The sequence below is a fragment of the Panthera uncia genome, chromosome A2 (genome assembly GCF_023721935.1).
Source record: "Panthera uncia isolate 11264 chromosome A2, Puncia_PCG_1.0, whole genome shotgun sequence".
In the NCBI taxonomy this organism is placed as follows: domain Eukaryota; kingdom Metazoa; phylum Chordata; class Mammalia; order Carnivora; family Felidae; genus Panthera; species Panthera uncia.
Genome location: NC_064816.1, coordinates 78,023,755 through 78,051,094, shown reverse-complemented (window position 1 = coordinate 78,051,094; position 27,340 = coordinate 78,023,755). Strand labels below are relative to the sequence as shown.

General features: G+C 38.9%; 2 protein-coding genes across 3 annotated transcripts in view; one reads left to right on the top strand and one right to left on the bottom strand.

The window, feature by feature from the left end:
* FBXL13 (F-box and leucine rich repeat protein 13) overlaps nt 1-27,340 on the bottom strand; it is a 210,268-nt gene that overhangs the window by 56,332 nt on the left and 126,596 nt on the right. For both annotated transcript variants that reach the window (XM_049642850.1, XM_049642851.1), the window contains 4 exons: nt 24,045-24,174; nt 6,978-7,076; nt 6,326-6,443; nt 6,066-6,228 (listed from right to left, as the gene is read on the bottom strand). In XM_049642850.1, the coding sequence (XP_049498807.1) occupies nt 6,066-6,228; nt 6,326-6,443; nt 6,978-7,076; nt 24,045-24,174 (510 nt within the window). The remainder of the gene's footprint in view (nt 1-6,065; nt 6,229-6,325; nt 6,444-6,977; nt 7,077-24,044; nt 24,175-27,340) is intronic.
* LRRC17 (leucine rich repeat containing 17) overlaps nt 24,019-27,340 on the top strand; it is a 31,436-nt gene continuing 28,114 nt past the window's right edge. Inside the window, exon 1 of the mRNA XM_049642862.1 lies at nt 24,019-24,104. The gene's annotated coding sequence lies outside the window, so the exon portion shown is untranslated. The remainder of the gene's footprint in view (nt 24,105-27,340) is intronic.

Here is a 27,340-nt window from a genome sequence, read left to right as displayed (position 1 = left end):
ACATGGTAATATCCTTATATTGGTATTGATTGTGCCAGTGTTTTAAAACCAAATTTGAGAATACAACTTTTAGTCTAATAGAAAAGGTATAAATGATAGTAATGGGAGAAGTATTAATAAAAATGCTCTTCCTGCTCATTTTTCATTTAATTAGGTGACATAATTGTAATTATGAATAAGACAGATGGTTCTTGAAATCTTTTTCTTGATTTAAAATGTGATTGAGTTAAGCGGTCCCAATGCAAACTCCTGCACAAGAAAAACACCAAAACTTAGGAGAGTAGAACCAAAACTAACAGTCAAGCTACTGCCAGACTCTTAGAGGAATTTTCACTAAATACAAGGTCAAGTTAGCTGGACTGGAAAGCCAACAAGTGACCTTTGGATTTTTTCTGCTGAAGTACAGAAAACCTAGAAGAAGACCTTGGCCTCAGTCTTCCTACATTGTCTATCCCTAATCAGAGATGCCTTTGTGTCCCTGCCATTCCTTGCCCCCTCTCTGAACCATGCTTTATAAATGGCTGGAAGTCTATTTGACCCATCCGTTCCCTGTCTTCCATTGGGAGCTTTATTTATGATTCCATTTGGAGACCACCGGTTTCTTCTAAAAAGCATTCCAGTAAATAAATACAACAGGAAATTGCACATTGCATCCTAAGAGGTAGCTTTCACATGCAACAATCCTACAGGTGGGTGTACAGATGGGAAAAGCCTTGGAACCAATATATGTGGACTGCTGACATCTTTCATACCCTCTATTTGATCAGATTTATAAAAAAACTGAGCAGTACAGGCAGAAGGTGAATGGGCCTGTTTGAGTTGAATGGGCCACATTAAGTGCCTCCTGTGCCCATAAACTCACCTTCCATCTATAATATCAAAGGGAGACTGTGGCAGCACCTGGGAATGCAGTAAAGGGCCTGGTGAGTGAGTGGGTGGATGGGGAAATGGGAGGGGATGGGATCAGTGCAAACACAACTGATCAACTTATCTGTTGGCAAACACCAGGGCTGGAGTATTCATTGAGAGATATTTTTACTAACAAGAAAACAAATTCATCATGGGATTTGTAAAACTTAAGAAAGCATATCTCTGAAAATGATTTGAAAAAGAAGATACAAAAACATTAGAACAAATTAAGCAGTGTAAAGAAGCAGTAGGAATTAATAAGGGTGACCTGACTGTAGCCAAAATAAAGATATTCTAAAATGCAATCTGAGATGAAAAGGTGGCCACCTGAGATAAGAACAGATGGCAAACATAGCAGTGTTTTTCTAGATATCTCTTCTAAGGCAAGTGAAACAAAAGCAAAAATAAACTACTAGGGGACTACATTGAAATGAAAAGGTTTAGCACAGCAAAAGTAGCCAACAAAACAAAAAAGCAAACTTACTGAATGGGAGAAGATATTTGCAAATTATATATCTGATAAGGGGTTAATATCCAAAATATATAAAGAACTTATACAAGTCAACACCAAAAAAAAAAAAAATAGTCTGATTAAAAAATGGGCAGAGGAACTGAATAGATACTTTTCCAAAGAAGACATATTGTTGGCCAACAGATACATGAAAAGATGCTCAAAATCACTAATCATCAGAGAAATGCAAATCAAAACCACAATGAGATATCACCCCCACACTAGTCAGAATGTCTAGTATCAAAAAGACAAGAAACAATGAGTATTGGTGAGTATGTAGAGAAGGGCACATTTGTGCACTGTTGGTGGGAATGTAAATTGGTGCAACTACTGTGGAAAACAGTATGGAGGTTCCTCAAAAAATTAAAACTAGAACTACCAGAAGATCCATCAATTCCACTACTGGATATTTACCCAAAGAAAATGAAAACACTAATTCAAAAAAATATATCTACCCCATGTTTATTGCAGCATTATTGACAATAGCCAAGATATGGAAGCAATATAAGGGTCCATCATTAGATGAAAAAAGATGAGATCATGCCATTTGAGACAACATGGATGGACCTAGAGGGTATTATGCTAGGTGAAACAAGTCAGACTGAGAAATTCCAAAACCACAGGATTCAGATCATAGTGAAATCTTTTTAAAAAATGAATAAAAAGCAAAAAGATGAATCAGACCTATAAAAACAGAGAATAAACTCATGGTCTCCAGAGGGTAGAGGGGTAGGAGGATAAGCAGAACAGGTAAAGAGGTGTAGGAGATACAGGCTTCCAGTTATGGGATAAATCAGTCACAGGAATGAAAGGTACAGCATAAGGAATACAGTTAATGATATTGTAATAGTGATATATTGGGACAGATGATAGTTTCATACAGATAGTGAACATAGCATAATGTATAAACGTGTCAAATTATTAAGTTGTATACCTGAAACTAATGTAATATTGTATGTCAACTATACTCAAATTAACAAACAAAAGAAAAACAGCTGGTAAAAACTAAAAATTCAATAACCTAATTTAAGTCATCAAAACCAAAACTGACCCTTTTAGAAAATGAAATTAATAAGTAGAAGGCATATTTGAAAAGTTCCTTTGAAATGCAGAAGGATAAAGAATTAGAAATAAATGAGATTGAAAACAGAGAACTAGGATTCAATCTTTAAATAAAGAGGATTCTTGAGAAAGAGAGAAAAATAAATTAGAACAGCAATAACCACAGATATATAAAAGCTTTTAAAATAGGAAAACAATCCATATGTTAAATCAAATTAACTTAATAAGGAAAGTCTAATTCCCTTAGACATTAAAACATATTATAAAGCAATAATAACAGATAACATTTATTGAATGCATATTATATGCCAGACACTATTCTAAACATATTACGTGAGTTAACATATTTGATCCTTACAACAATCTTGAGTATATACTGTTATTTACCCCATTTTATAGATAAAATACTGTGCAGGATTAGATAGAGGATGGATAAATGAATGGAACAGAAAAGGTAGTCTGAAAACATATACATATGCACACCTATCTTTTTTTTTCAGTTTTAAAAACACCATTTTATTTTTTTCTTAAATTTGTGAGGTACATCTTTGTGAGAAGGATTTTTTTTAACCTGTGCACACCTATCTATATCAACTCATATATGTGTGTATGTACGTATATATGTGTAAGTATATGTATGTATATATGTATATATAATTTTCTATTATAATCCAGGAGGCATCAAAAATCAACAGAAAAGGATTATACAGGTAATGGTACAAGTTAATTGGTTAATGTATTTAGTCCCAAACCTGGCTGTGCATCAAAAGCAGCACAAGCTGGGTTCCATTCCTAAATATTCAGGCTTAGTAGCTCTGTGGTAGGGCTTGGGCATGTGTAGTTTTATTCAGCTCCTCAGGTGATTCTGATACCCTGGAATTTTTATTTTTAAATCCTATATATGTTTTTAATTTATCTTTCCATTAGTGATTTCTAATTTAATAACATTGCAGTGAGAAAATGTAATTTGTTGATACCAATAATTTGAAAATCGTTGAAATTTGTCTTAAAACTTCATGCACAGTCCATTTTAAAAAGGAGGGTTGGGGGCGCCTGGGTGGCTCAGTCGGTTGGGCAGCCGACTTCGGCTCAGGTCATGATCTCACCGTCCGTGGGTTCGAGCCCCGCGTCGGGCTCTGTGCTGATGGCTCAGAGCCTGGAGCCTGTTTCGGATTCTGTGTCTCCCTCTCTCTGACCCTCCCCTGTTCATGCTCTGTCTCAAAAATAAAAAAAACGGGGGTGCCTGGGTGGCGCAGTCGGTTGGGCGTCCGACTTCAGCCAGGTCACGATCTCGCGGTCCGTGAGTTCGAGCCCCGCGTCAGGCTCTGGGCTGATGGCTCAGAGCCTGGAGCCTGTTTCCGATTCTGTGTCTCCCTCTCTCTCTGCCCCTCCCCCGTTCATGCTCTGTCTCTCTCTGTCCCAAAAATAAATAAACGTTGAAAAAAAAAAATTTAAAAAAACAATAAATAAATAAATAAATAAAACGTTAAAAAAATTAAAAAAAAAAAAAGGAGGGTTGTGTGGTTGAGGAAAATGTATATTCTCTGACTCTCAAATTGACTGTTTTTAGGCTTATCTCTTAGAGATGAAGTTTTAAAAATCTACTGTGAAACTCTGATATCTTCACCCCATGATACACTCTTTCATATTTTTCATCTTTTTTTTTTTTCACTCTGCTGTCATGGAAGAGATTATCTTCTGTCTCTGTACTTCTCTCCTCAGTGAGTTCTAACCTGCTGATTGGCAATCCATTTAGTTTCTTTATTTCAATAACTGCACCATACTTTTTATTCCTAAAAGTTTTATTTTCTTAAATAAATCTAGTTATTATTATTATATATTTTCCCTGATCATATTTCTGATTTCATTAATTTCCTCAAACATTTTATACATATTTCTTATATCCTATGTCTGATAACCCCAATAATCTGAATTATTTGAAGGTCAAATTTATTTTGCTGTTTCTGGTGACTCATATCTTCATACATCTAACAATCTTTAATCGTGAGCACCTATATTTTATTCTTAATCTATAGGAGTCCTGGAGGCCTAAATAGAAAATACTTTCCTCCAGAGAAGCTTCGAGCTAACTTCTTTGCAGGACCCTGGGTGCTACCTACCTAAAACCATTTTGTCCGCCTTAAAGAGGTCCAGGTCTAGCCCCTGTGGAAGTCTCAGGTTCTGCTTCCCTACCTTGAGTCTTGGTCAGAGCTGATTCTCTCAGTGGCGGCGTTGACATAAACATTTATGCTCAGAGCAGCAACGAATCCCAAGAGAGCGTTCGTTGAGAGGATGGTACAGAATCAGGATATTGGATATTGGATCTTTCTCTTACTCTCAGCAGTGTATTTAAAGTATGTCTCATCAAGGATCTAAATTGTGGCAAAGAGTCCTTTGAAATGTTTTGTTAACTATACTGCTAGAAGTAGAAAACCTCCATTTATTTTAAAAGTAGTTGACCTGCAGAAGCCTGAGTGAAGTATGAGGATGAAACTCAATTTTATTTCACATATTAATACAGATAGGATACTCTGTGTGTGTGTGTGTGTGTGTGTGTGTGTGTTCTGTATCACTATGTACCTAATAAACCCAAACTTTGTGCCTTAAACATTTATTCTCTCCCAGTTTCTGGGTCTTGGGAATTTGGGAGTAGACTAGCTGTATGGTTCTATCCTAGGGTCTTTCATGAGCTTGCAATAAAGATTCCACTGGGAATTCAGTCATTTGAAGGCTTGACTAAGGCTGGAAGGTCTATCCAAGCTCACTCACATGGCTGTTGGCAGGAGGCCTCAGTTCCTTGCTGGGCTATTCACTAGACACCTGGATTTCCTAATCCACATTTTTCCCCATTTCAAATCCAGTTCCTTCCCTCACCCATGGTGACTTCCCATTTTAATAATAGGGATCATGGGTCAAGATTTTTGTAGTTTAACTTATTACTCTGAGTAGTCCTATGCTCTCCCAAATATTAACCGACTTTCTAGTCAACTACTGTTTTGCCAGCCTGTGGCCCTATAAGATCATAAAAAATGTACACAGACAAAAGCCTGAGATCCACTAGGGAAGAGGTTCCAACAAGAATTGGACCCTTGCCCACCTGAGAATACCAAGGGAGAAACCCAATGCCCAACTGAAGAAAGGGTTTCGTTAAGAACTTGTCTTCTGTCCATATGTTAGGGGATCCACACAGAGGAGAAATCTCACCAGTACTCAAGAAGAAACCCTTCAGTAAGGTTGGTTCCTCCTAAGCAACTAACGAACTCCATTTGGGAAAAGACCTGTTAAATGAACTAGCCATGAGAACCCTCACTAGGAAAAATAGCCCACAAGTGTTCCCGTGATTTCATTTAATCTTATAAGGGACCATGATTCCAATTATCCTGACAGTCTCCTTGCCTTTCCGTATAACCAGCCTGGGGTCGGTGCCCCTTAATTGTGTTACCACAGAACTCTGTACTTCCCTGCACTTGGACTCCTGCTTTTCATGTTTATTCTACTAACCAATGAGCACCTTGAGGAGAGAGTCTCGCACATTCTAATAATCAGTATTTCTTAAACAACATTTAACTGAATGACTCATTACCTTATACAATTTGCCAAATTCAACACAGTTAGTTGCTTCAAAGGTGAAAGTGACTTAAGGCTACTATCTGTTAATCTCTTGCAGTCTGCCATGTAAATGTGACTGATATTTGGATAATTCTTATCTATAAATTTGAAGCACGCATCAGTAATCCTTTTATTTCCTGTTTAAAAAAAAAACAGAAGACAAGTATTGTATTTGTAATGCCACAAGAGTAAAAGTAAACATTAATGCTGAACCCCATTTTTAATATCACAGACCTTCAAATCGGATCTTTCTGAGGTTACACGTAGAAAGAGCTTTAAAAGCACAATCAGAGATATGTGGAGCGCCAATGAAAACTATTGATGTAATACGAGGGCACCTTTCAACTAAAGCCTTTAGAAGAAGAAAAGATGATAAAATTTACCACAGTGTATAGAACAAGCTTAGCAAAGTAATGAGGTTGTTTTTCTCCATACTTTCAGAAGCAGACATATTAACCATTACATTTTCCTAATTTCAAAGACAATGGGACTTTTATTCAATATATTTTAGTACATTCACATTTGAGTACTGCAGAGGAATCAGAATTAAATCATGTTACAAAGGTATGGGAAAACATGAGAAAATGAAATGCTGACAAAAAAATCACTACATTTAGAAGTCTGACATATAGCACTAAAGTCAACATTTATGCTTAGGCTATAGTATCTTTGAAACAAAAATATTCCAATTGTGAAACAAAGTGTATTAGGGCATGCATAGATTCAAATGTTCAACTGTATGTGCATGTATAAATTTTAAGATGATTTTCTTGCTCTAAAAACAGCTAACTTGAAAATCCCACTCATATTTCTCAACAATTCAGGCCACTAGAAAATGTGTGCATTAATTGGGACTGAGAAGAAAATGTACTTTGCAACTACCTACTTTTATACAGTTGTCCGTCAGAGTTGGCATGTCGTTGATGGTCAGATGCATAATTCCAGTGCAGCTGTTTGCAATGTTCCTGAAGCCTTGGACTGAAATCTGAATCGTACAAAGTAGGTGAAAATGATGGTAGAACTCATTAGCATGACAGCTAATAAAACCCGAATGAAGTCGTAAGCAAAGGTATGTCATGATGTTGCTACCATATTTTAAAATTGGAACCATAAAATATGACAGACATAAGAGGTAAAGAATCTAGTCTTGATTTCTTTACTATTTAATTTCTTATATGTATATTATGCAATGATCATCACAATAGGTCTAGTTAACTTATTGTTTGTTTTATTGAGGCAAAATTCACATAACGTAAAATTAATCACTTAAATGGGCCCTTAACCATTCATGATCTTATGCAACCACAACCTCTATATGGTTCCAAAATATTTTTGTCACCCTAAAAGGAAACTGAATCTATTAAGCAGTTGCTCCTTATACTCCCCTTCTCCTAGCCCCCAGCAATCATTAATCTGGGTTCTGTCTCTGTGGATTTACCTCTTCTAAATATTTCACAGAAGTAGAATCATATAGTATATGGCCTTTTGTGTCTTCTCTCTTTCACTTAGCGTAATGTTTTTGAGGTTCATCCATGGTGTAGCATGTATCAGTACCTTATTCATTTTTATGGCTGAATAATATTCTATTGAATGAATATACGGCATTTTGTTCATCCATTCATCTATTGATGGATATTTGAGCTGTTTCCATCTTTTGGATATTTTGAACAGTGCTGCTATGAACATATATATGCATCTATTTGTTTGAGTACCAGTTTTCAATTGTTTTGGGTATATATGTAGGAGTGTAGGAGTGTAGAATTACCCTATGGTAATTCTATGTTTAACTGTTTTAAGGAACCACCAAAATGTTTTTTACAGTGATTGCAACATTTTACGTTCCAACCAGCAATCTAATAGTGTTCCCACTTCTCCACATCTTTGCCAACATTATTTTTCATTTTCCCATGTTTTTCTTTTTTTTAAGTTTTTATTTATTTATTTTGAGAGAGAGAGAGTGCACAAGTTAGGGAGGGGCAGAGAGAGAGAATCCCAAGCAGACTCTGGGCTGTCAGTGCAGAGCCGACATGGGGCTTGAACTCACAAACCTGTGAGATCATGACCTGAGCCAAAATCAAGAGTCAGATGCTCAACCAACTGAGCCATGCAGGCACAATGCATGGCCACATTTTTATCCATATCAGCATCTTTGAGATTATCTACCCTATCTGGCACCACTAAGTGCCTGAACGAGGCATAACTAAAAAGAAAACTTTAAGATTTTATTGTTGCTTCACATTGCTAAGTTAAAACAGAAACCCTCAAGCCCTTAAAGTTCTGATCCAAAATACTTAATAAAGGAATTTCAGTTTCTTAAAGTTAAATAACTAAATTAGGAGGGGAAACATTCCATTTTTAAATGCATGTGAATGAGTATTATTTAACTTGTGTAGCTGTGTGAGAAAGTGTTTTCAGCCCTGTTAGAGTTCTCATAAAGTGAATGTGATTGTACCATGTTATGGAAGTCACAGCTCATAAGTGACTCCTCACATGTGATGACATATTACAAAATGCCTGGAGGTGGGAACAGCAGAAGAGACAGGCTATCATAAAGATCTTGGACTTCTCTTATAGACTGAGGTAGCCTCCAGGAGATGAGGAAACAAAAAGTACCAGGTTCCTTGATCAGTTTTCTCCAGATTACAAATTGACAGAACAAGAACACAGATGTTCAAACTCTTAATCCAATGTTCCTTCTGATGAACATTCTTCAACAATAACATCCATTTCAACTGTCCCACCCCACATGCCGTAGTTCTTTAGACCTAGCTGCTCCAGCCAGAAAGACATCTTACTTCTCCAGTACTCAGTGGACCTCTCTGTTCTTTGTCTGACCTTGTACCTCCCTTTGCCTCTTTCTCTTTTCATCTATTCAAGCCTTAACTATGTCTCAAGTTCCAATGACTCCAGCTACTTTCCTTCTCTTTCCCTTACAAGCCTAAAACTCTTTATTTTAGCCATAACTCTTTCCTATAACCTGCATGTCTTAATTCCCCCAAGGAGATGATCTTACACTCTTTTTTAACTTCTTACTGTGTTGGACAACTATCTGTGGCTAAATGAATTAAATTTAGGAGTAAGACAAATAACGTCTGGGAAAGAGTACAGAATTTGGCTACAGAAAAAACCAAAAACAATTCCAAGTCGAAGGTAAAGCACAAAAGTGAAAGGAAAGCAGTGGGAGCACTGGACTTGGATGAAGTGGCAAGGTCACCCCTGGGATGAATAGGAAAAGGTAAGGAGGGAGGGAAAGCTAATGGAAGACCCATAAGGCAAGAGTGAGATATTTTGTATTGTAGTGTCATGGATTCTTGAATAAGTTTCCATAAGTATTCCCAGAGAAAGGTCCAGGGGAGATGAATAAACATTAAAAATCTGGAGATCAGAGGAGGGAAGAATGTTGGGCTTAGAATCAGCAGAGCTGGGTTGGAATCTGGCTCTGTTTCTTTGTCACTTGTAACACAAGGCAGCTCAACCTCTCTGACACCTAGTCTTCCCATCTGTAAAGTGGGGATTATCATATGGGTATATTATTAATAATTCTAATTAATATTGATATAATAATGGTAATTGATAATGTAATGGTTCATTAATTATAATTATTAATAACATCTGTTTTAGGAGATACTTGGGAAAACAAAATGGGGTAATGTGTATGTAAAAGTGGTCAGTTAGCACAATGTCTGGCATGAAATACTGGATACCAGTTTTCTCATTAGTGTTCTTCTGGGTGCATTGTGTTCCCACAGAGAAGTACAGATTTGTGACCTAGAGATAGAGGAGCTTGAGAGATCATTCTAGTGCATCCCTCACATTGCAAAAATAAAGAAATAGTATTCAGAGAAGTAGTGTGATTTGAGAACAGGTTCTTTATCTGTTCTTCATGTCCCCAGTGTCCCCAGTGCTGGACAGTGTCAGACAGAGTGAGTGCTCCATAAGTGCTGAATGAATGAATGAATGGTCTTGAGTCACATCATCTATGGCAGAGCGAAGGCTAGAGGCCACCTCTCCCCATCTGACCCACAATTCCAGAGATGGGAATAGTTGGGTTTTTTTAATATGAAATTTATTGTCAAATTGGTTTCCATACAACACCCAGTCCTCATCCAAACAGGTGCCCTCCTCAGTGCCCATCACCCACCCTCCCCTCCCTCCCACCCCCCATCAACCCTCAGTTTATTCTCAGTTTTTAAGAGTCTCTTATGGGAATAAGTTGTTTTTTACAACACTTCTAAATTTCTCTCCTTTCTCTCAGCCCTGGTCTATTACCCTAGCACTATTGTTTCCAATAATGGCTTCCCCTAAAACACAAGATAAAAAAAATTAAAAAATTAAAAAAACCTTTTCTCTCTTGCTGTCTTGGAAACATATTTATGACAAGATTTTCTGAACAAGGGAAAAAATTATAGCAGTAATCAGCCACAGCTGAGTGATTCCTTGCAGCACAGCCAAACGCTTGGTGCTATCAACCAATAAGACTGTGTCCAGAAAAGGGGTGGGGGAAACCTCTAAGAAGAGCTTTTTAGTTTTGTCCTGGCATGAAATGCTTAGTTCTCTACACAGTTTATTTTAGAATGTCCAAAAAGATGCTTGGCTAATACTTTATGACTCAAATATTCTCGCCACAGTCTTTTAGGCCAACCAACTATTAACTTGTCCTTTCTCTTCACTGAAATAATGGGAATATAAGCCTGAGAGTAACAATCCCTCTCGAAGGGGAAAAAAAGTATTTTACCATGTTAAAACACCAGGCTTTGCCACAGCTGATACATGTGTATCGTGTGTTTAATATTCTTACAAAACTCGGGATCTAATCTCACTGTGTTTCCTTGCGAGGTGATTTGGACTTCAGTTTTGATACCAAGTGGAGCCCTGCCACCCTGATCTTTGCTGTCAAACCCCCATTGGTTAGGAAATTGGGAGAGCTGGCCACACCAATGCCATCATAATCGCAAGTCCCAGCAGACAGCTACTGCTGCTAATGGGGGCAGAGAAGCTTTGGTGATCATAGGAAATCCTCTCCAGCTGCCTCTGGGTGGGTCTGAACCCATGAGCAGGACAGGACAGAGCTGTCTGAGGAGGAAATGAGTTGTCAGTAAGCCACACGAAATGAAGACCAAAGCGTTGAGCACCAAGAACTAGCTCACATCCCGCTTTGCTGCTGCAAGGTGGTAAAAAGAAGGAAGGAACTTATCTCAGGGAGAATAACATATTACTAAGCTTCCACTTTCCACTTCTTTAAAACACTGAACCAGTTAGCTCAGCAACACAGAAAGGAGATGTATGTAGGGCCAGAGCCTCTATGACAGCTAGAAATATCCATCTTAGGTAGACATTGCCCAAGTTGTGTTCCTGTACCATTTCCAGCTGTTTCTCTCATTTGAACAACACTGTAACCCATGACTAATGGGTAATGTAATGACTTTAGTCATATCCATATATCCTTCATGACCTCCTGGTGACCTCAGAGAAGCCTGGCTTAGCAAGTAGAATGAATTGTTGGAGAGAAAGACAAAGATTTTTCCCCAAAACATGCAACACTTTGTTTTATTCCATTCAAATGTGCCACAAACTTCTAAAATAGCAACAGTTCCCAGAGTCTGTGCTAAAAGGGCTTGACAGGCTTTCATATATTGTGTCCTCTGTGATGACAAGAAGAGAGGCCTCGTTATAACTGTTTAGATGATGCTTTACTTTCCAGTCTATATATTCTTCATGGCTACCCCCTCCTCTACGTTTGCTAATGTACTTCTCCTAGGTAGCCCTCCCTGACCACTTCAGGTAGAACTGTTTCTTCCTCTTGGATCTCAGAGCACCAAACAGTATAGTCTTAAGTTTGAATTTTGTATCCTCTCCCTTGTATAATAATTATGTGTACACATGTTTACCATTCCTGCCCAGGAACACAGACAGAATTTTCTCCACCATGCCCTTCACAGTACCACACAAGTGCTTGGCACTGAGTATGATACTACAACTGTTTGTTAGTAGACCAAGTCGTTGTTGAATAAACTGTTGTAGAATGTAAATGAGAATTAATAGTTCTAAGGCGGGGGAAGGGTAATAATCAATACGGTCATTTGTTAAAGATTGCTGTATTTATCTAAAAACATTGAAACGCCAAACATAAAAAAGAAAGTTTCATTTTCCGACGTGAGTGGGGAATTAGAATACAAGATTAGTGAAGCCTCCAGATGCCAGGAAGGCAGGCATTGCAACTCCGTGCACTCACTGCACAATGACTGTGAGCTGTGACCTGCCGAAGTAGGCTTGACCCTTCTTACACTTCATCATTCTTGTTTAGCGTACACCATCTTCTTCTTTTCCTCACCCAATGGCCAAATTGTTCACAGCTCCTCCTGTACGATAAATGGAGCTTCATCTCCCTTTTAACCAAGAGAATCACAACCATAATACTTTTTATTACAACACAATGATCCACAGAGCTACTTGATTTGTCTAGACTTATTGAGCTAGATGGTGGCTTTATAGCTACCATTGTAACCATAGGCTTCACTGGGGGCCCAAGACCCAAGTAGAGTTTTGTGAAGAGTTGATGAAATTCTGTATGTAAGTCACATCCTAAGAGAGGGAGCAGAGAAGAAACTGAAAGAAGGATGGTTTTTCAGAAAGCCCTAAAGTTTTTCCAAACCTTTTTTTAGGAGTGCGAAACATGATCTTAGTCCCCTAAGACTCATCATTTTGTCATCTGATCCTTCAAGATCTAAAAATTGTTGCCAGATGTTTCATTTGTTACTGCTTAATGTAATAAACATCCTTACACATTTTGCCTACAAAGAGATTGCATTAAGCTATGGATGTTAGCAGTAGATGTTTGTTATATTTATTTTTTATTTTCAATATGGCTAGCATAAAGTTATATTCAAACTCGTAACAACCATTTAAATTTAGATGAGCCCTATCTACAAGATATGTAAAATGATTTTCCTGTTCAACACAGTTCAAAGTATAATTCAGAAAGGTCATAAAGCATTCCTTTAACAGGGAAACTGAGACACAAGACCTGACTGAGAAAAGCAGAAATTGCACTGTGGTTTTTCTGATTCATGACTGATTTTCCACTAGAACCCCTTCATATTAATGACATTTAAGACCACAAAATATTTTTTTCAAATAGAAAAAAGTGCAACTTTTTTTTTCTTTTTTACTGTTTGCAGTATATAGCACTTCACAGTTTTACAAATGATAGTCTAGTTGTATAGAGCATGGTATTCAGAATTAGTTGGATCAAGGTTATCATTTTGGCCCGGACACTTTTTGTGTGGCCTTAGGCAAGTTACTTTATCTTAGCACCATTTTCAATAGTGTGTGGGGCCAGTTTATACCAGTTTGCAAGTGCAAGTTGTTAAATTTGTAGGAACTCTGCAAGCCTATTGTTAAAGACAGTTATATTAAAAATTAAGTCATATAAACTTAAAATTAAAATTAAATAAGTTCTATTAACAAAGGTAGTGAATATTCCAACTCATCAACTCCTAATTATTTTATTACATGTTACCATTTCCTATGCTCTTGAGGATATTTGTGTGTATTGGATATATACAGCGACAGCATTACATAACAGTTACATAACATTACATAACTCTTCAGTGACTTCTCATTGGCAAGTTGAAATAGGTCATGGTGAGAGTATTTACACCATGGAAATCAGCAACCATTGCAAATCAGGGCTTTCTCTGCTTCCTGCCAGTTGTTAAATGTTTACCAGCACATGATTTTTCAGTTTTCACATCTCTAAAATGGGACTAATGATACCTACCTCATACAGTTATGTATAAAGATTAAATCAGATAATAAATGTAAAACACTTACCTCAACACCTAGCACCAAGTCGGTACCCAAACAAATGACAGCAATTATTATCACCATCCATTAAAATACAGAATAAGGAAAAATGGAATCAAACAAATGTAAATGAATCATAATTTTGAATTAACTGTTGACAATTCATTTTGGTACATAGTCTGCTTATTCATAACTGGTTTAGCTGGTCACACAACTCTTACTGTTCCAATTGCCCCTTATTGGTAACCTAGCAAATCTGTACCTCCACTCTCAGCTCTGTGCCAAGGACCAGACTTATACACAGAAACACAAAATTCTCAAGCTGAAAAGGATCTCAGAGATCATCCAGCCCAAACTAGCCATTCTACAGATAAAGGAACTGAGGCAGAAAAGCTAAGTAACCATTCAGAGTTGCACAAGAGGGTAGTGGCACAGCAAGGACTAGATCCCAGGTGTCCCAAGTCTAGCTTGGGGCTCCTTTCACCATCCCACTGCCTTCTGCTGCAGGAGAGAGAGAAAGAAAGAGAAATCCCTTTCCACTCTTACTTTGCTTATGCAATCTCCCTTCCATTTGGCCAGTACATTCATTCCTGGACATGCCTCTGTGTCTTTCTCCCACCTCCACCACAATCCCCAGAGGTGAACAAGTAAAACCTTCCATGATCTTTGCCTTTCTAGAAGGGGAGTCTGTAATTTATGTAGCCTAGAGAGAACTGAAATGACCTTGGAATCTTCCTGTTTGCAGTTTGCACAGCCTACCTTTAAGATCCATGGGTCCCAAAGAGACTTAACAGTACAAGAACTACTGATAAACCATTATTATTGTGTTGAGTCATTTGAACATTTCTGGGATGCTGTCCCTTTTCATTTTTGTTGACTTGGGTGTAGTGACTAAAAAATAATTGATGAAAAAGTACTTTCACTGTAGTATTTCATATTTTCCTAAGCTCTTTTCTTCCCCTAAATCTAAAGCAATGTGAAATTCCCCCCTTACCAAGAAAAGACTATCAGACTTTGCTCTGGCAAGTTGCTAACTTCTCAGCTTCCTAACAGACTTCTTGAGCTTCCACCTGAAGCATCTGGCTGGCCACACCCTGAAATTGGCTGCCACTTATTTCGTTCATTCATTCACTTGTTCATGAAACGTTGATCAAAGTCCTACTCCTACTACATGCAAGGTACTTACTGTATTATGTGCTGAGGATAACAAATACACAGATAAATAAGGCACCATCCTGGCCATCAAGGAGGCCATGATGGGGAGGACAGCAGACAAAAAAGCAAACCACTGAATATGTAGAGAATGCTTAGTGAAAGTACAATAATAAAAGAACAAACAGGAAGGATCATAACCTAGCTTGAGTTGGGGGAAAAGGAGGGGGTCAGTGAGAACTTCCTAGAGAAAGAAGGTTGTGATTGAACAAAGCCTCAAAGGATGCATAAAAACTAATCTGGTGAATGGGAGAAAGGGACAATATGAGGATCACTCTAGATGCTGGGTTGAGAGTAGACTTGTAGGAGGCAGAAGTGAAAGCAGAGAGACCAATTAGGAGGTCGTCATAATCAGTGCCAAAATGGCCAGTGCCAGACACCCCAAGGCAAGAGCTCATGTGTTGAAAGAACAGCAAGGAAACCAGTGTGCCCGGAACAGACTTGGTAAGTGGCAGACCAGTAGGAATTAATGCCAGAAGGGCAGTTGAGGGAGAAGACAGATTACATAGGGTCTTGAAGTTCCTTCCAAGGTTTTTCTTTTAATGAGTGGGTAGGATGCCTCACCAGGTGTTTGAGAAAAGGAAGGACATTGACTTGGAAAGAGGGTACAAGGTGAGCCTAATAAAACAACTGAGGCTGGAAGTGAAGAACAGGGGAGGCACAGAGGCAAAAGCTTCTATTGCAAGCTCTCTTATTCTCTTGTTTAACTCTCATATCTGAAAATATAAATCTGAATCTTGGCCTTCACCTGGCTCTGTCTCTCACTCTGTTCAGAGTTGTTGGTTTCTGGGCATTTGGGTTTCAGCCTGAGATTGGCTACAACCCTAGCCTTCCTTCCCAGCATAGCTGTCGTTGTTCTGTGCTTGGCTTCCTACACAGTGTCATAACCCATGGCTACATGCATTTGGGGATACATAAATCAGTAGGAGAAGTGGCCACCCAAAGTTAATATCAACAGGAGAATCCTTGGACTTACAAACAGACAAAGGATAAAGGGAAAGCATAACCAGCAATCACTGCCCTCCTCATAGGGACTTTCTCATGTAAAACTAGAAAAGCTTTGTCTTCTCCATTAAAATTTTTCATCCTACCCATATTTTCTATTTTGAGATTTTCAAAGAAACAAGAACTTTTGGAGAGTACTGAAATTAACAGGGAGTGATGTAGATATCTTAAGAGCATTTTAGCTGATACCTTTTTATCTACTCATTCATCATGGGAGCATGTGAGGAAAGTCTCAAAGGAGGGGAGGAAGTTAGCCATACAGATAGCTGCAGAAGGAGTATTCCAGGCAAGGAAAATGGCCAGTGTCCAGTAGCAAATACCCTGAGGCAAGAGCTCATGTGTTGAAACAACAGCAAGGAAACCAGTGTGACTAGAATAGACTTGGTAAGTGGGAGAGCAGTAGGAATTAATGCCTGAAGGGCAGTTGGGGGAGAAGACAGATTACATAGGGTCTTAAAAGTCCTTCCAAGATGTCTCTTTTATTGAATGAATAGGATGCCTTGCCAGGTATTTGAGAAGAGGAAGGACATTGACTTGGGTTTGAAAAGCCACACTCTAGATACTGGGTGAGGGGCGCCTGGGTTGCTCAGTCGGTTGGGTGTCTGACTTCAGCTCAGGTCACGATCTCGCAGTCCGTGAGTTCGAGCCCCGCGTCGGGCTCTGGGCTGATGGCTCAGAGCCTGGAGCCTGCTTCCGATTCTGTGTCTCCCTCTCTCTCTGACCCTCCCCCGTTCATGCTCTGTCTCTCTCTGTCTCAAAAATAAATAAACGTTAAAAAAAAAATTTAAATAGATACTGGGTGAAAGAAGACTTGCAGGGGGGCAGGAGTGAAAGCAGAGACACCAATTAGGAGGTCGTCACAATAATGCAAGCAAGAGAGGATGGTGACCTGGGCTGGGGTGGCAGCTGTGGAGGGAGCAAGGAGTGGTCCGATCCTAGGTGGTTCTGAAGTAACAGTCACTGGACTTCCTGACAGAGTGCATGTGGGGGTGAGAGAGAAGAGTCCAAGATAACACACTAGTTTGCTGGGTCTGCTTTAACAGAGCACCACAAACTCAGGGCTTAAACAACAGAAATGTGTTTTCCTACAGTTCTGGAGACTAAAATTTCAAGATCAAGGTGTCCACAGGGTTGGTTCCTTCTGAGGTTGCTGCCTTTAATATGAGGGAAGGATATGGTCCAGGTCTCTCCTCGTGGCTTGCAGATGGATATCTTCATGTTAACATGGCACTCTCTTCTATGCAGGTGTCTGTGTCTAAATGTCCCCTTTTTATCAAGGACATCATTCATATTGGATTAGGGCCAATCTTCATGATTTCATCTTAGCTAATTACATCTGGAACAACCCTATTTCCAAATAAGGAGGTTCTAGAGAAAACAGTATTTTTAAACCCCTCTTCTTCATTTCTCTTAGTGAAAGTGGTCACCAAGGTTCCAAATGCTTGCTAAATATATTTGAAAAGAGGGAAGTTTAATGACATCTACTTGATGTGGAAGTGAACGTAAGATGATTTAAACAGTTATTGCTAATTTCTGAGAAGGGAAGAATACTTATCAGCATAGAAATCCATTCCTGGTTTGAATGTTGCTCTCCTACATCTCTTATAGTGCACTTTACTAACAGTGCTGCTGTGAAAATAAATTATGTGGCTAAATACAGGGAGTGAGTATGGAGAGCCACGGCATCAGCTTTCTCAGAGAAATCGTATCTATGTGAGGTTTCTAAATCATGAAACTGTCGTTAGGATTGACATGTCCAATTAAGGAAACTAACAGTATTAACAACAATCAAACATACATATACTTCATAACCCAGACATTCAACTTCCGTGTGTATAGAGCAGAAATATCTGCCTGGGTGGCTCAGTCGGTTGAGTGTCCGACTTCGGCTCAGGTCATGATCTTGCGGTTTGTGTGTTTGAGCCCTGCGTCGGGCTCTGTGCTGACAGCTTGGAGCCTGGAGCCTGCTTAAGATTCTGTGTCTCTCCATCTCTTGGACCCTCCCCTGCTCATGCTCTGTGTCTCTCTGTCTCTCAGTAATAAATAAACGTTAAAAAAAATTATAAAGAAAAAATATCTGCTGTCTTCATCAAAGGATAAGTACATGAATGTTAAGAGAATCACAAATCAGCCTAGACTTACACTCTCCAGTCCCTGCAACCTCAGGAAAAACAGAATTTATTTTTCCCAGTGTTGAATACTTAGAAGGATTCTGAATGGTTCTGGTAGGGTCATGCCTCTCTCCTGGAAAAATCACAGCCACTGCAGATGGAACTTAGGATTGTCTAGGCCAGGGTCAAATGACCCAGTGGCCATTGGAAAACCCTAATGATTACTAAGCATTTACTCTATGATGCCACTGTTCTAAGCATGTTATATGTATCAGATAATTTACTTACGCAACACATTTATGAGGTAGATCCTAGTACTTTCCCCATTTCATAGATATTGAAGCTGAGAACCCTCAGGTAACCTGCCACAGTCCCATAACTAGTAAATGATAAATTCAGGATTAAAAAGCAAGTGCTCCGGAACCCATGCTCCCAATGACTACCATGTATTGCTCTCAAGGTGTCAAGAGTGACACAGCTCTGCAAAGTCACAGGGAAAGAAGAGGAGTGGTTCCTGAAGCAAAGTACCAGGTGCAGAGGAAAACTACCAATGTTTCATGCAATAGCTCATCAGTTTCATTTATCTAACTAAACATCAATCCAAATATTCAATAAACATCTGATAAATGTCTGCTGTGAGTTAGGTCACACACCATTCTTTAGAGCAGAGCACAAGATGGACCCATTCGTTGCCACCAGTTGTCTCCCTGACCATAGATAATAAAGGAGCATAGGAAAGGGTACTTTTCTTTACACAATAAAACTATTTTGTCTCTAAAAAGTCTCCCCAAATTGTGTTTAAACATAGTTTTAAAAATATTGTGGTACTTGGGGGGTTTTGGTTTTGTTTTTTAATGTTTATTTTATTTTATTAAAAAAAATTTTTTTAATGTTTATTTTTGAGAGACAGCATGAATGGGAGAGGGCAGAGAGAGAGAGGGAGACTCAGAATCGGAAGCAGGCTCCAGGCTCTAAGCTGTCAGCACAGAGCCCAACGCGGGGCTTGAACCCATACCCCGTGAGATCATGACCTGAGCCAAAATCGGACACTCAGCTTACTGAGCCACCCAGGCGCCCTTATGTTTATTTTATTTTTGAGATAGAGAGAGAGACAGACACAGAGACAGAGTGTGAGAGGAGGAGGGGCAGAGAGAGAGTGAGACCCAGAAGCTGGAGCAGGCTCTGTGCTGACAGGAGAGAGCCCGGCGTGGGGCTTGAACTCACAAACCGTGAGATCATGACCTGAGCCAAGGTCAGACGCCTAACTGACTGAGCCACCACCCAGGTACCCCTAAAAAGTTGTTTTATGGCATAAACTTAAATTTTATATTATAACTGAGTAAATAGTAAATATAGAAGCAGACGTATTAAATTTGTTCAACTGATTCGACCAGAATTTTTTGTTAAATGAATGTAGATTGGTTTTCTTGTTCTTCTTCTTCTGAAAATACTATAAAGAATATGTTGCACTCAGGCTCTGAAAGAAAACTTTTAATTAATTTGAAAAATATTTTAACAATGGCAGCTGGTTGGACTAAGAATCCTTGTTATTAGGAGCGCCTGGGTGGCTCAGTCGGTTGAGCGACCGACTTCAGCTCAGATCATGATCTCACAGCTCATGAGTTCAAGCTCCGCGTTGGGCTATGTGCTGACAGCACAGAGCCTGGAGCCTGCTTCAGATTCTGTATCTCCCTCTCTCTCTGCCCCTAACCCACATGCATTCTTTCTCTGTCTCTCTCAAAAGTAAACACTTAAAAAAAAAAAAAAAAGAATCCTTGTTATTCAACAAATATTTATTAAGTGCCTGTGTATGATTTAACCTTACAAGTGATCAGAGAAATACAAATTAAAAATATAAAATATCATATTTGATGTCAAATTGGCTAAAGTTTTTTTTTAGATAATACTCTTATGAAGATATCAAACATTATTTTACATTTGGCAATTCATACATTGGCAACCTTTGTAGAGCATAGATGGCCTTAAAAATAACTATATGCTCTGACCGTTTCACTTCTAAAAATTCATACCAAAACATTGCATAGACTTATGGAAATATATGGCTATGAGAATTTTCCTCACAGGTTACTGATGATAGCAAAAAATGGTAGGTTATAGGGGCGCCTGGGTGGCTGGTTGAGTGTCCGACTTCGGCTCGGGTCATGATCTTGTGGTCCCTGAGTTCGAGCCCTGCGTCAGGCTCTGTGCTGACAGCTCAGAGCCTGAAGACTGTTTCGGATTCTGTGTCTCCCTCTCTCTCTGACCCTCCCCCATTCATGCTCTGTCTCTCTCTGTCTCAAAAATAAATAAACGTTAAAAAAACTTTTTAAAAATGGTAGGTTATAAATATAACACAATATAGTATAATATAATATATAGTTAAATAAAATATTTATGGAATATTAAAAGATATGTGTACTATCTAATCCACTTTAGTTTAAAAGAAGTATAGCTGTGCATAGAAAAAGACCAGAAAGCCTTACCCTTATTATTTCTGGGTGGCGAATTTTCAGATAATTTCAATTTTTGCTCATTTCTCATATTTTTGTGTTTAACATGTAAAAAGAAAAAAAAGCAAAGGTTTTTAAAAAGTGAAAAAATAAAATTCAAAGTGACAAGTATATTGTTAGAAAGTTGCAATGTATGGTGTAAGAGCTCACTGGAACAGCTTTATCCTGATTTAGGGCCAAGTGAGCAGAGATTTTTCGAGAAGAAACTGAACAGAGGCGTCCCCTCAGTCACATTAAAGATGAGGACACACAAGTGTATATGCAAGTGCTGGTATTTGTTAGGAAATCAGTCGCATTACTTACTGCACCTATAGTGTTTATCCAATCCCAAAAGCATTCAGAGTATTTCTAAAACATGTGTAATCGATTTTCACTTTTCTTTGCAGTTCTCCATTATCCATTTATGTATTTTTTCCAACAACTATGGTTAAAATACTTCCACAGTATTGTATAAATCCATCTTTCCTTTTTGGGGGGCAGCCACGACTGCATTAAAGTTTAGCCCTTAACAGACTTCACTTACGTTAACCCAGAGCTCCTTAAAGACAGGGATGCTGTTTTATTCATCATGCGTGTCCAGCATGCAGCAGGCACAGATAACACCAGCGAAAAGCAGGTAGGTGTGAGCTTCTATTCTCAAGTCTTTTGTTTTATTAGGACCTTTTTTCTTTGGCAGATATACTAACATATGACTTCATAGTGCAAAATTCTTGTAAAAAGAAAATAGATTTTAGTTTCCAAGCAGAGAACCTGGGAAATCTGTGAATCATCGATTTTCCTGCTTTGAAACCATTTTTGTGCCACCCAGTCAATACAAGTAGGCCTGGGAGAGTGAAACTGTCCTCACACCCAGAGCTGGGGAGGCAGACAGAACCTCCCCACAGAATTTAACACATCCCTCGGAAGCAGTAACATCCAAGCTTTCCTCATTCTTTCTGAAGCTAGAGCAGGAGCTCTATCTGCTCATAGGAGATCTGTGCTTACTAATGAGCCCATTTCTTACTCTCAGTGAACCTGAAGGGGTTTGGTTTCAAATGGCACAATTTCCAGTGACTGAAACAGTGTCTGACACCTGGAGTTAAATCTCCGTTGCATTATAAAATAAACAAATGAAAGCGAAAGACAGATGAACAAAAGAAATTAACGTTGCTTTGCATAGCACTGTGAAATACTAACTTCACTGTGGATTGAGATGTACAAATTAAGGGCCAGTCGGGGAAAAGTATCTATTCTTTATACATTCAGACCAAACTTAAATACCCACCGAGGACAGGCAGGCCATGCAGTTAATTGGTAGGTGTGCGTGTGTGGACGTTACCGAGTGGAGGAGAAGCCAGCACACGCCATTTCAAGGGGACGAGGCTGACTCAGTTCCAGCCCTTTGTTGCCATATGGTGATGTAGGCCCAATTTCGTTAGTTTTTCCAGTTTTTTAAGAGAAGCTTGGAGTCTAGATTTCTTTATGAAAACTCCAGAATTTAAAATATTGGCTCAAAATTTAAAAGTAGATAAACTGTATCTGTGAGTTCTGCATGTATATCTGGCTAGAGTAGAGGCACATTGATTGGGAACCTTTCATTTTGACTTTACTGTGTCTGAGAATATTTATCCTTAGGGACATGTGCATGTGTGTTCATGTGTTTGTGTACAAACTGTATGTTGTCGCCATTACCTTGTGGAAACTGAGAAGAAGCAGGTAAGTCACACTGTGGGGAGGGTTTTTAAGGACTTGGTTAGCTGGTGGAAAATAGTGGAGGATGTATCTTTAGAGGGGAGCGCAATCAATAGGATGCGTACACCCATATCGAAAGTAGACACCTACCCTCCCAGAGAGACTGGAAGATACACGTGCTACTACCCTTAATGATTATGTATCAAAGGATGGCTCCCAGGTCCTTGAGGGAGGCGTTCCTGGGTTGTAACACTGGCAAGAAGCTTTTAAAGAAGTTTCTATCTATCTCAAGGAGAGCAAAGAAAGAATGACCAGTTTCAAGTTTTCTAAAAGAAATGCTCTAAGAAAAGGGAGATCAGGGACCTAGAGTCAGGAAGAAGCCGGTCTGAAGTCGAGGGAAGCTGGAGAGAATGGTAAGTCCGTCTCTTGTTGATGTTTAGTAAGCTACACACCAGTAGGTCAGAAATAAATGTAAATTCTAGATGTTTCAACTCTAGCTCACAGCCCTCCCCTCCTTGCCCCCACATCCTCCCTACTGCCTAGTGTACCAGGGCACCATGGGATGCCAGTGATGGTGACTAAGTTCTATCCATTTAAGCACTTGGAGGAGAAGCCCATTGTATGCCTAAATGCCCTCCAGGGGACTCTGCCTGCCTATGTAGGTACCAACAGGTGCTTACAACTGCCCCAGTACCCTGTGCTTTCACCAGCTGGGCAACCTTGGGAGCCTAGCCTCTGCATTCCTAAATGGGCACAATAAATACCAACTACACAGCATTTGTAGTGAATCTGGTCTATGTGAGGCACTCAATATGGTGCCCGGCATATACTAACAACTCAATAAACAGTAACTATCAAGGTTTCAGCCAGTTCTCATCTGTGCAATTGTATTATTTCTGTAGAAGGAGAAACATACATTAACAAAATACCTAGAGAGGTGAAAGAAAAGAAGTTAAAAGAATAATGACTTAAATCTGCTAAAATCAAGAAGAAACTACCAGTGAGGCAGTAACTGTTTGCAAAGTGCCATGACCTTCCCTCCTCAACTCCACCGATTTTCTACCCAATTTTCCTTTACATTGTTCCCTCAAACTAAAGTATTTCCCTATGTACATCTCAAATCTCCATGTTATTTAGCCCAAGGATACAATGCAGTTTTAGAAATTACAACCTTTGTTGTATTTCCTTTCTTACATTTAGAACTCGCAGCATTTGACCCAATACCCATTTATTTTTTGAAAGCCCGTGTGGGAGCTAATTGACTTTCCAGGAAGTTCTTTGCCAATCCTCCCCCAAAAAGGCTTCTCCTGTGTTTGTATCTGGTAGCAATTCTACAGTTTTCAACATTTGGAACTCTGGTATTATAATTGTGCTTGAAGTATCTACACAGAAATGGTCTGTTTCATCATCCCCTGAGCTCGGCCTGTGTGTGGATGTGACATTCCAGTGGAAGGAAGCCAAGAGCCTATAGTAGCGATCCTGGGGAAAATTTAAGCAGCTGTGGCTGTGTAATTCAAAACCTCTGAAAAGTGTGCTGCAGTCCGTGCACAGCATTAGTATAACATGAGGGCTGGATGTAGCCCGTCCTCCGGAGGACTTCCTTGCCCGCTGCAGGAAAGAGAAGATTGAAAGACAAACCTGGGTGCAGCCGGAAAGGTCCAAATAGATGAGCTTGTGGCATCCATCCCCTAAATTCAGGTACCGTAATCCTTTGTCTGTGAACTTTTTGCAGTAAGCCAAGCTGAGATTCTGTAAGTTGTGGAAGTGCCTGAAAAGACAGGACGAGAAAAGAGAGGAAGGAAGGGGATTAAACTTGAGTCGTTTTCCACATCTTTCTTAAGCCACTATGACAAAGAGAAGTAAAACTCTAAATTAATCTTTTCTCCTTGCAGATATTCAACAGTTGGACTTCATTGTTAATTCTCTTCCTGTTATGTAAAGGAGATTGTAGTAGTATGTCAGATAATGCATAATTACATTTTAGATGAAAATAAAGATTTGCCTCGATTTTTAAGAAAGCTAGTTGGGATAAAGCTTTGGGGGTGGGGGAGATTTGTGCATTCATATTGTTTGGATGTTAGTTTGTGTTCAAAACCAAAGTTACAGAGTTTGCATTATTGTTGCATTTAGGTTTTATCTTTGGAGCACCAAAACAATGTGCAAAATGTCTAGAAGGACAAACCCTTTGTAAACATTTAAATGGTGATTAATGACAGTGAGGACTGGGGGCAGAAAGGAGGCAAAGTTAAACATAAGAGGCTCTTAAAATGGACATGATTAGCAAACGATTTGAAATAGACATTTGAATATGCATGATTTCATAAGTAACAGTTTCATATTTATAGTTAAAGAAAGACTAATTGATAGAGCTTAAAAATGGGTTAAAAAGAACAGTCTGCAAATGAGTTGGGCAACACATGAGGGGAATAAACACTACATCAGAGGCTATCTGTCTCACTGGAGTTCAAACAGATTAAATGTGGCATTACCACCATGACCAAAATGATCGCTTCCAGAAAAAAAAAAAAAAAGAGGGTAATTAAGATGAGCCTGTACTACCCGGCAAGGGCTTACAGTTTGAGGACCTTCTGTGGACAATTTTCCAAGCCTTCCTAAGCCTGGCATTTTTTAAAAGTGCAAGAACTCCCACTGTTGCCGAGTCTTGTAATGGAATTAACAACATGCTCTTGGTTTGTGATCCGCACCAGTTTAACACCAAGTTGGAAAACAAGAACAAAAAAGTGGAAGAAGATGCCTCTCTGTCCCTCAAAAGCCCACAAATGACAAGTGAAATTTACCTTCACATAAAATTGGGAAATAAGATATGTGAGCATTGACAATCAGATTGATTACTAAAGTTTGAAAAACTCATCTATATGATATAAGGATTCCCATTGCATAGTGATTTATTTGATGCAGAACACACATTCCCCTCTGGCAATGGCTGTGTCCATGAGATTCAACAGAACAAAGAGGGACGCCATCTGGATTCCCCAGTGGCTGTGGGCAGGGCCATGGAGCAGAAAGCAGTACTAACATCCCAAGGACACGTCCCCTCTCCTGGGGCCCTTGAGTTAACGAAGATGTATGCCAAAGTTTTGAAAATGCTTGATCTTCCTCTCCCTGGAAGGGTACCCTTGTGATTCAAGAACAGCTTTCTTGGGGTGTGTGGAGGGTGCAGGGAGGATTGTCATTTCTAACAACACTTAAGCTCTCTAATTTGGAGGAGGGAGCCTGAGGCACACAGCACAACACAATGGAAAACACACAAAGTTTTGGAATCGGACCAAACTGGTTTCAAATTTCAGCTCTGACACTTATTGCAACTTCCCTAACCTCTCAGAGATTGTTTCTGCATCTGTTAAGTGGAGATTATAATATGATGTCTTTTCTTTCTAAACCCTGACCAACTGTGTCCAGCTTTCCTGAACCTCAGTTTTCTCATCTGTAACATGGATGTAATTCTATCTGCTATTTCCTCTTAGAAGTATGACAATTCTATGAGAACATAGATGTAAGAGTATATATTAAGGATGACTTTTGATGATTAAAATCAGGAGGTAGAAGCTTTAAAATATATGGGGTGCCTGGGTGGCTCAGTCGATTAAGCGTCTGACTCTTGATCTCAGCTCATGGTTCATGAGTTCGAGCCCTGTGTCAGGCTCTGTGCTGACAGTGTGGAGTCTGCTTGGAATTCTGTCTCCTCTCTCTGCCCCTACCCTACTTGTGCTCTCTCTCTCTCTATCTCAAAATAAATAAATAAACTTAAAAAATAAAATAAATTTCAAAAATAAAATAAAAATATGTATTATTGTTATTACTAATTCAAATGATAACATATTAATTGTTCTTATGAAGTTTGTTGGGTCTTCTTTCATGTAATGGAATGGGTACTCATCTGACAAGGTGGTGCACACAACTGATTCCAAGGGTTTGGGGGAATTTCCTATGACATCTACACCCTCAGTTTGGTCAAGGTTTAAAGCCCTATTTAATCCGTTTGAACTCCAGTGAGATTGATAGCCTTTGACGTAGTTTTTATTCCCTTCATGTGTTGCACATTTTCAGACTGTTCTTAACCCATTTTTAACCCCTATGTCAATTAATCTGTCTTTAATTATAATAGTGTAACTGTTACTGACAAAATCATGCATATTCAAATATATTCAAATCTAGTCCAAAGCTGTTGTTTGATTTTTTTAACTCCTTGTGATCAGTTAACAAATACTGTAAGTAGGAATTGACTGAGGAGTTCTTAACTTTTTTGTGTGTAACAGATACCTCTGGGTCTATGGACCCTTTATCAGCATAATGTTTTTAATACGTAGAATAAAATACTTAAAATTACAAAAGCAGCTAATTATATTGAAAGATATTATTATCAAAAATTTTTAAGGATCAAATGAGTAGAATAATAATATGTGTGCTTCTTTATTTTTAACATGTTTATATTATATATATATATATATATATATATATATATATATTTGTTATGTAACATATGATATCATATGTTAATATTAAATAACAAATCTAGTGGCAGGGCTAATAACTACCCATGGTTTTGAGTGGGCGATGAATGTCAGTGATACTTTGAGATAACTATGACAACTATAGTAAGAAAATATTTCAGATTTTTATGGGTAAAAGAGTCCCAGGAACTGCTAGTGCTATTCTGATTTTTCACTTACATTTCAGCTAGAGCTTAGCAAAGACGGGGATGATTTTTCCCCCATCAAAACTTATGGAACCTCTGAATTCCATCCTTGTTCCTTGGGGGATCCACTGACCCCATGTTAAGAACCTCAGATTTGGCAAAAGAAGTTGTTCATTGGACTAAATGACTCCCAGACTGAGTCTCTAGGTGGCTGCCCTCAAAGTGGAACCTCATGGGAACCATCAGTTTGAAAACCTAGCATAGGAGGAATCTTGAG